This window comes from Corapipo altera, unplaced genomic scaffold (genome assembly GCF_003945725.1).
Source record: "Corapipo altera isolate COAL_440 unplaced genomic scaffold, ASM394572v1 61045, whole genome shotgun sequence".
Lineage (NCBI taxonomy): Eukaryota > Metazoa > Chordata > Aves > Passeriformes > Pipridae > Corapipo > Corapipo altera.
In genome coordinates, this window is record NW_020884975.1 from 183,968 (window position 1) to 192,666 (window position 8,699).

Genomic DNA, 8,699 nt, shown 5'->3' on the forward strand with positions numbered 1-8,699 from the left:
AGAGGTGAGTCACTGTGGAAGTACAATTCTCCATGCACACCCAGCCTGCCATCTTTATGTGGCAAACCCGAGTGCTCTGCAAATTATTTCTTAGGCCAAGAAGTTTTACAAAGATCTTAAAAGGCTGCCAGATGCTGGTAATGGATGAGTACTTGTTGTAAAAAAGGGACTAGAATTATGTATAAAGGGACTAGGTCTAACCACGGAATTAGATCACAGCTTGTCATCAGAGAGCTCATCCTCTGTTTCAGCATTAGAGGTTTTTAAATGTCATAAAGCTGCAGAAAAAAAAAGTCAGGTGTAAATAGCAGAAAGGAGTGGTTACATTTTTCTGTTCTGCAGGAAATTAACTTACCACAAAATTATGCTCTATGAGCTGGTTCTCCATTTTAAAAGGCTTTTAATTATTAATAAGCTCTTTCACAGAGCTAATCTTCTCCTTCTCAGTGCACTTTTCAAAGTGGAGAAAAGGCTGGTTCTTCAAAGATACTCAGAGTGTCAATCACTGCGTGTAAAATAAATCACATAAAATCCCCACGTGGGCTATTTTAAGAATAATCAGCCTTGGACCACTATGTTTTGATCCTTATTAACTTCTGATATGTCAGTGATCTCAGTGCAGCATTCACCCGAAAAACACTCAGGTGCCTGGTTATCTCGCTGTAGTTCACTCACACTGACCTGAGAATTTCAGATTATTGCCACTGACAGTCCTGAGTGCCACCACTGAGAAACGACACAAGTATCACTACATCCATACTTTACTAGGGAAACTAAGCCTTGGAAAACGGAGGAAATCTTAAGTGACACTCCTAGAAATGCAAACTAATGCTACTACACATTCAATCCTGCAAATTAACCTAGGGCAATCACTCTGAATCATAAACTCTGGCCTGATCATTAAAAATAGGTTTATTAGGCACGATTTTCAAGGGTATTTGATAAACAAAGAAATTGTTTATCAGTGTCCAAAACCTAAACACCACCCTGTCTTCCATCCAGATCATTTAGCTTTACAAATACTTATACAAATAAAAGTTAGAAACTCGCAAAGTTTGTAAATGCACGCAGCAGGTAGGTGTTTCCTCTCCTGATAACAACCACAGCAGCGTGCTGCGCTGCACTCACTGCTTGCAACCACATCACCCTCAAAGAAGACTCCAGCACAGGCTCTGTCCATGCCAAAGTGTTGCCTGGTTTTTCAAACACGGCAGCAGAGACAAGAACGAAGCCAATCTGGCAATCACACAATAGGGAAAAGGGAATCACATTAACACACGTCAACACTCATCCATCGTTATTCCTTATTCATCTGAGCATTAAGCTCTTTCTTTAACTGTGATCCGAAGCCAAATCTGATTTAGCCCTCCAGAAGTGAATGGCTAATTTGCTGTTCCAGAGCACCACACAAAATGCTTCACCTTTAAATCATTCTGACCCCATTTCTTGGGAATTAGGGCATTCCCGCAAAGAATGGGGTCAGGGTGTGTTGCACTTTTATAAAGACAAGCTGCACAACAAGAGATAATCTGTATTGTAAAAAGAGTCCATAATTTTAGTTCAATGCAGCAGGTAGGGAGCTGTGAGGCCACGTTTGACGTTGCAGCAGATCCCCTTGGAAGATCATAGGATTACTCCACTCTGTGCACGTAAACAACATGGCATTAAACATCCTGCCCCTCCTTGGAACAAGTGTTGGGGCAGCCCTTTGAATAGACAGATAGCGACTTTCAGCCTCAGTACAGCAAAAGGAACTGGAGAGGAGGGAAAGCTTTTAATGCTAAATGACAACTATTTTACAGCTGGACCAGGTCACAGGTCAGCAGTGCTCCCCTTTCCTTTGCCACTGACACACTTGACCCAGAGCAGGTCACTAAAACTACAATTAACGTCCTTGCTTCTTTAAGAAGGCTTAAAAACAACTAAATATTGTGGGTTTTTTTGTTTCCTAAGAGAGTCTTTTGGGGTATTTTAATCCTCCCTCCACACTAAGTATAGCCTGGTGACCTCAGCAGAAGAGGCTCCGTCCTGCAGCTGATCCCAACAGCTGCCAAGAACAGCTGCACAGAGAGGGGAAGTGTCCAATATTGGAATACTGGATATTGGAAGCGTCCAATATCCATCCACGTGCCGAGAATATAACCCACGAGTTATATCGGGAAAACTGATTATTTGAAAACCTCGTCCGAGCTGTTCCTGCCAGCAGGATTTACCAAACGGCTTCTGAGGTTTTATTTTATAATTTTAATTTTTTACAATGAAATATACAAAACACGGGAAATATAGTTTACACATTATACGTAAAATACATAATATATATTATAAAGTGTTCTGATATTTTATATAATGCATACACGTGTGTATTTTAAATGAATATTTAAATACTTATATTTAGTATGCATTTAAATATTTTTATATTTTTATATATTATATATAAGTATGTATGCGTATATAATACATGTTATACACTGATATCTATATTATACATAATATAGGTAAAATATTTAAGTATATATTTAAAAAGTATGTTTAAATATTTTATATATTACGTACAAAATATAGAAAATGCGAAATATAGAAACTATAAAATAAAGAAAATACTATTTTAAAAATTTTGTTTTACAATTATAATAATGTATCGAAACAAACCTCCGCGCGTCCGGAATTGCACCGCGTGGCTGACCGAGGGGGGATATCTCCTCTCATCCTTCCCCGCGCTGTCCTACCACGGTTTCCCCCCCTCTAGAGCGCGCCGGGGTCGGGCAGGGCGATGGTGCGGGGGCCCTCCCCGGTCGTGGCCACCCCGGTCCCCTCAGGGCAGGGACCCCCCTCGCTCCCTCACGGGCCGCGGCGCCGCTCGGCGGCGGCCATTGGGCCGTGTCTCCATGGCAACAACGCTTTTCCCGCTTCAAACGCCCGCGCGCAGCCTCGCGCCCCCAGCCAGCCAATAGGAAGAGGGGGGAGGGACAGGTAGGGCGTGTCCCGGAGGTGAGAGACCAATCAGAGACCTCAACTAGAAGGGGCGGGAGGGGGGAGAGGGAGGGCGGAGCGAGACGGGAGTGGTTCCCGCCCGCGCTAGAGGCGCTGTCATTGGTTGAAGCCGCCGTCAGTCGTGCGCTGCGTCCCGCCCACTCTGGGACCCGGAAGCGCAGGTGAGGGCGGGGGCTATGGCGGCCGCCGTTGGGGGACACGTGTCCTGGTTCTCCCCGTCCCGCTTCCCCGTGTCCCACCACACCTCTCCCCCTCCCTGGGCACGGCGGGTGACCTTCTGCGGGCGGGGATGGGAGCGCGGCTCCGGGGCGCCGGGCAGCGGCGTGGGAGGCCTGGAGAGGTTTGTCCTTGTCCTTCCCGGCGCGTACGGGAGGTGGTGCTGGTCCCCCGGACTGGTCCCCCGGGCTGATCCTGGGGCTGTGGGGGCCGGCGAGGGGGTTTGTCCTTGTCGTGGCTGTTCAGAAGCTAATGGAGGCGGTTAAAGGGGTTGACCAAGAGAGCTGAGCGCCGTCCAGGGGCGTGGGTGGTGGCGAAGGGCTCCGTGCTGTGGTTTATCCCGCACTGGAATCTGGAGGTGTCGCACGATGGCGCGCTTGGCGTCCCAGGGAAGATCAGCGCTGTGTAAAGTTATTATTTGTTGAAGTGTGCATCTCTGTCAAAATGCAAAGCTTTGCCTGGAACTGTAAATCTCCCAGACCTTTAACGTGGATGACTCATCTCTGTCGCTTTCCCTCTTTTTCTGTATAGGAACAGACATCCCGGCTGCGTGGCTTATTGATGACTATATTTATCCCTTGAGAGGTGTGTTCCTTTACTGTTTACATCAAATCAGTGCTTAATACTCATGCCAAGAAGCTTTTAGTTCTGTATAACAGATTTATCTCTAGCCCAGACAGCAGAGAGCCTGTCCTTTGCCATTCATTTTCTCACTGACATCCTAAGGACTTCTCTGCTGCAGGGGCAATTATTTCTGTATGCCAGTTCCAGTAATGTTGAAGTATTATCTCTGCATGGGACCTTTTAATTTTTGCAGTGGAAAAGGCTTTCCTTTTTGCCTTTGCTTTATAATTTTTTTATCCCTCCCTGCGATATGTTTTGTAATATACCATAATATATCAACAGCAAAGAAATGTCATGCAGGTCATATTTCATGCTTCTTGATAACCTTTTTCTTTTTTAAAAAGCTTTTGTATAGATTCCTGTTTAAAAAGGAAAGGATTCTGGTTTTGTACATTTCGAAGATAGTTAATAAGATGCAGTTTGATTGTGTAGTAACTACAAGGGGGTGGACAACTTTTAGCTCTGCTGAGATACATTTGCTGGCTAAATACAAATAATCTATTTGAGCTCCGTGTTTTGTGTTGTTCCTTGATCCCCCTGTGCTGTCCCACAGCTCCCGGTGCAGTTGGCAGAGGGGGAATGGCTGTGAGAGCTTGTGGCTTGATCATCTACAGGAGGCTGCAGCAAGCACCGTCCTCCAAGGTCGCTGATAGCATCGAGTACCTCCTCCTGCAGACATCCTACGGGACCCACCACTGGACCCCGCCAAAAGGTGATGTTTGTTCTGATAACGCACTTTGTTCTGATAACACTCTCGGTGTGAGGTTGCAGACTGGACTTTGGCCCAGTGCTGCTGAGCTCAACTTAGAGAGGCAGTTACCAGCCCAGAGTAGCTGCTGATTGTTGTGTTTGTCTGATGCTGCTGCTCCTGCAGCTGCGGGGAGAGTTTTGAGGCTTAAGTCGTTTGCAAAGGATACTGTATAAAGTATTGGGCACGACTAATTTCGGTTGGGGCTGGGGGTGACACCCAGTCGTGCTCCTCATTTATCTCACGTTTCTAGCAGACATTCAGCACACAACTGAGGTAGCAAATGAATTTTTTACCTTTTTGCTCAGATCTGATCCTCTGTTAGGTACCATTGACCAGGTTGGTTGACCCGTGTCGGAGGGGTCACAGTCTGCAAGAAGGCAAACTGAAGTCTGCAATGGTACACTTTAAAACACTTTTCTTGGAAGTTGCAGGAATTCCTTGTAAGGGACATCACTGGTGAAAATCGAATGCCTAATGCAGTGGAGATGAGAGGCACAGATAAGGTGAATACTCCTGTCAGCCATCTTTGCCTAAGCCATCAGTGCTCATCAGTGAGGTCCCAAAGCAGAAGACAAGCCCCAGGACAAAGAGCAGCACTTGCTCTGTAAAGAAAGGTGGCAGAGCCAGTGTTTGGCAGTATGCAGTCACAGCCCTGATAACCAGGAAAAGTGCAGCACAGAAATACTTCAGGTCCCTTGCAGGTCTTCTTACACGCTGTTTTTTACCCTCCCAGATTTCTTCCTGATGGTTTTCACTTATCTTTTTGTAAAATGCAGTGCTTTTAAAGCCTACTGCAGCAGTCTGTATATGGGAATTTGCAAATTGGGAAAAAAAATAGTCTTTTAACAGTACCAGCTACGCTCTCCTATTAAGGGAAAGAAGAAAACTTTCCAAACCTCCCCCTTTATCCACTTCACCAAAAGCCTGAGGGAGTTGAGTTTGCAGCCTCATGGAAAACCAGAAAACTAAAAGACATGATTGATTGTTGTGAGAAGAGACGCATGTGAAAAGGCTCCCTGGGAACACGGTAATTGAAGAGAAGCAATTGAAATTACTTGGAGGCATTTTGGTAGGGAGTTAATTGTATCGTGGGGATACATCTCACACACTCAGAATCACAGAACCATTGAATGGTTTGGGTTGGGAGGGACCTTTAAAGATCATCTGGTCCAACCACCCAGCAGTGAGCAGGGACATCTTCAACAAGAGCAGGTTGCTCAGAGCGCATCCAGTTTGGCCTTGAATGTTTTCAGTTGTGGGGCTTCCACCACTTCTCTGGGCAGCCTGTGCCAGTGTTTTCACCACTCTCATGATAAAAAAAAGTCTTTCTTGTCTGTAGTCTGAATCTTCCCATATACATTACTTGTCTGTGATGTTGACATAGATTCAATGTGGCAGGAGCCAGAAGGTGACGTTGTAATTGTCTTTCCAAGTGCACACGAAAGGCAGTTTACAGCTACAGCTGTACCTTGTTATTTTAAAAGTTCCCTAAGCAGCTGCAATCCTATGGGATTAAACTGGACTTGCTTGGATTTCCCCATGTGAAACTCATCAGCCTCATCTCTGCCCCTAGAACTGTGACTTTGCACTAGCCCAGGCTGATGGGAAGGGAAAGGGATGTGGGGTTTGTTTTCCTCCTCAATATGTTGGAACTGCATCAGTGGAAACAGCTGGGAGGATCTGAAAGCTGTGGTGCGAGCTGCTACCACCAGTCCTTTTTCTCCCCAGCAGGTAGACTGCATTGTGCAACTTGGAAACTTACTGAGCTTCTATCTGAGGTTATCAACAGATATCAACATCAGATACTGTTTTCTGCACAGTTGCTGCTTGTAAGAGAAGCACATTTTGCATTTGAGTTGGTGTTATGTTGTAAGAGGTATTTAAATTTCTGGTGCACAGACAAAGAAGTGAGTGAGACCTGTTGCAAAAGCAAAACCAACTTCCCACATACCCCAGTTGTAGTACTAGAGTGGGCCTTTGGGTACCTGGGACCTGAGGAAAGATTCATCTCTGTAATTAAATTATGGATATTTGCAGCCAGCTATGTAGAAAATTGAGTGACACCAGAGGCAAAATAAAGCTTAGGGTTTTTTTTTTCCCTTTTGAAACCTCCCAACTCCTGCTATGTTGCTTTTTTGAGGTCTTGCTTGGCTTGTTCTATTTATGTTCTGGTCTGGAGCTTCCATGAGAAAACCAAATCTGACATTTCTCAACAAAAGTACAAACGGCTGGGGATGTGTTATATTTATCCGTTGTTTGTAGTGGCACCTCTCGTTCTGAGCAATGTAAAATAAATGATGTGTCTTAGGAGAACCACGCAGCTGGTGAAAGGTCTGGCTCTGAGGATTCAGAGGGGGAATATGGGAGAGAGAGTATTCATGGGGGAATATGGGAGAGAAATAAAAAAGATGCTGACTGCATAGATGAAACTCACCTTTTAAATGGGCATTTGTTGGTCCCGTTGTTTCTGGTCTTTTGGCATGAGTGAGAGTTTTGCAGAACTGAGCCTTAAGCTTATGTGGGAAGGCAGGGTTGAGAGAGGATTAAGAAGACTCTTGCAGATGAGCAGTCTCCCCTCTAACAGGATGAAGGAAAAACGTTCGTTAGGGACTGGATCCTCAGTATAATCTAAGGTGGAGCAGGTGTAAAGTGCTCCAGAAGAGGAGAGGAGGACTGGGAGGAAAACATGTCTAGTGCTGACAGGCCACTGGGGGTTTCAGAAGGTATGGGCTAAACAGTGATCCTAAAAGCCAGAAGGCAAAGACAAATCAAGACATAAGAGTTGGAAAAGCAATCTCTGCTCTCCGAATTTCCATTTCATCCCATATCAGCTGCAGTGTGCTCCCATCTCTGTCTCCCAGTGTTTCACAGTTGTTGACTGGAAGTTTCCTTCTGAGAGACTGACTTTTCCACCCCCTTGGCAGGCCATGTGGACCCAGGTGAGGATGACCTGCAGACAGCCTTCAGGGAGACGCAGGAGGAGGCTGGTCTGCAGGCCAGCCAGCTCACCCTCGTGGAGGGCTACAGGAAGGAGCTGCACTACCCTGTCCGTGGCAAACCCAAGACCGTGGTTTACTGGCTGGCAGAAGTGAAGGACTGCAACACAGAAATAAAGCTGTCGGAGGAGCACCAAGCTTTCCAGTGGCTGAAGCTGGAGGATGCTTGCAAATTGGCAGAGTATGAGGACATGCAGGCAACGCTGAAAGAAGCGCATCAGTTTCTCTGCTCCAAAGAATAAGTTCTTCTGTGAAGGATAAGGGGAATTTCTGAAGGAAAATGGTCTGGGGATTTTTGGGTTTTTTTGGTTTGTTTTTAAATTGGAGGAAGAACTACATGGCTGCAGAAATGTAGATTCCTCTGCTAATTCTGTAGAAATTCAGTGAAGATACGTGGAGCTTTTAAAGAGCTCGTGCTTTTGTCTTGTCTAGCTAACACAAAAGGGCATGATCTGATTGAAACGTGAGCCAGAGGTGTCTGAATTGAAACCTAGATCTAACAAAGACTTCCTCTGTCCCTGTCTCATTTTCTTCCTTTTTTTAAAATTTTTTTAATTTTTTCCTCCCTTGAAGTGCTGAACAACCACAGGTCTTTTTGAAAAATGAAACACTTGATGTATCTTGACTTGCTGATGTAGAGCTACAGAGTTGAGAAAATGAGCATATGGAGATTTTTAATAACAGAATTCTTGCTGCAAAAGTCACACCTTGCATTTCAAATGAGGAAGCAGTAGTTCTGTTCCCAACTCCTCCACTGATATGCTGTGATCACTTGTCAAATCATTTCAGGTCTTGTTTGTTCATATCATGAATTTATGTAAATCCCTAATGTACTGTTATTAGAACATTTTCCATCCAAAAAGTTAGTAAACGGTTGAGGTACAGTTGGTTGAGATGGTAAACCTGAAGGTCTTCTTTGGCCTCTTTCTTTTAATTTTTTGATCTTTAACAGACATCTTAGCCATACATTTTTCAGGGGGGTGAGAAAGGGAAATCTATGTAGTTAATACATTTTCTGTACAGGATATTTAAGCTTATGTGCAATCTGTTTAATACTATCTGTGTTTCTGTGGCTGCAGCCACTCATCTTTTGGTACAGTATCCATTAATAATGTTAGTAC

At 44.8% G+C, this 8,699-nt stretch overlaps 2 protein-coding genes across 8 annotated transcripts in view; one reads left to right on the forward strand and one right to left on the reverse strand.

The window, feature by feature from the left end:
- Positions 1 to 2,876, reverse strand: part of KIF24 (kinesin family member 24) — a 28,411-nt gene extending 25,535 nt beyond the window's left edge. For 4 of the 6 annotated variants that reach the window (XM_027665422.1, XM_027665426.1, XM_027665421.1 and 1 more), the window contains exon 1: positions 2,650 to 2,876. The gene's annotated coding sequence lies outside the window, so the exon portion shown is untranslated. The remainder of the gene's footprint in view (positions 1 to 2,649) is intronic. The other 2 variants (XM_027665425.1, XM_027665424.1) reach the window with 1 other exon arrangement.
- Positions 2,877 to 3,028: 152 nt separating this feature from the next.
- Positions 3,029 to 8,603, forward strand: NUDT2 (nudix hydrolase 2). Of its 2 annotated transcripts, none has more exons than XM_027665386.1 (4): positions 3,029 to 3,152; positions 3,739 to 3,792; positions 4,385 to 4,543; positions 7,507 to 8,603. In XM_027665386.1, the coding sequence occupies exons 3-4, from the start codon at positions 4,411 to 4,413 to the stop codon at positions 7,818 to 7,820; spliced, it is 447 nt and encodes a 148-aa protein (XP_027521187.1). In that variant the 5' UTR covers positions 3,029 to 3,152; positions 3,739 to 3,792; positions 4,385 to 4,410; the 3' UTR covers positions 7,821 to 8,603. The 2 variants fall into 2 exon arrangements, with proteins under 2 accessions (XP_027521187.1, XP_027521188.1); XM_027665387.1 differs by lacking the exon at positions 3,029 to 3,152 and adding an exon at positions 3,216 to 3,331.
- The last annotated feature ends 96 nt before the right edge of the window (positions 8,604 to 8,699 follow it).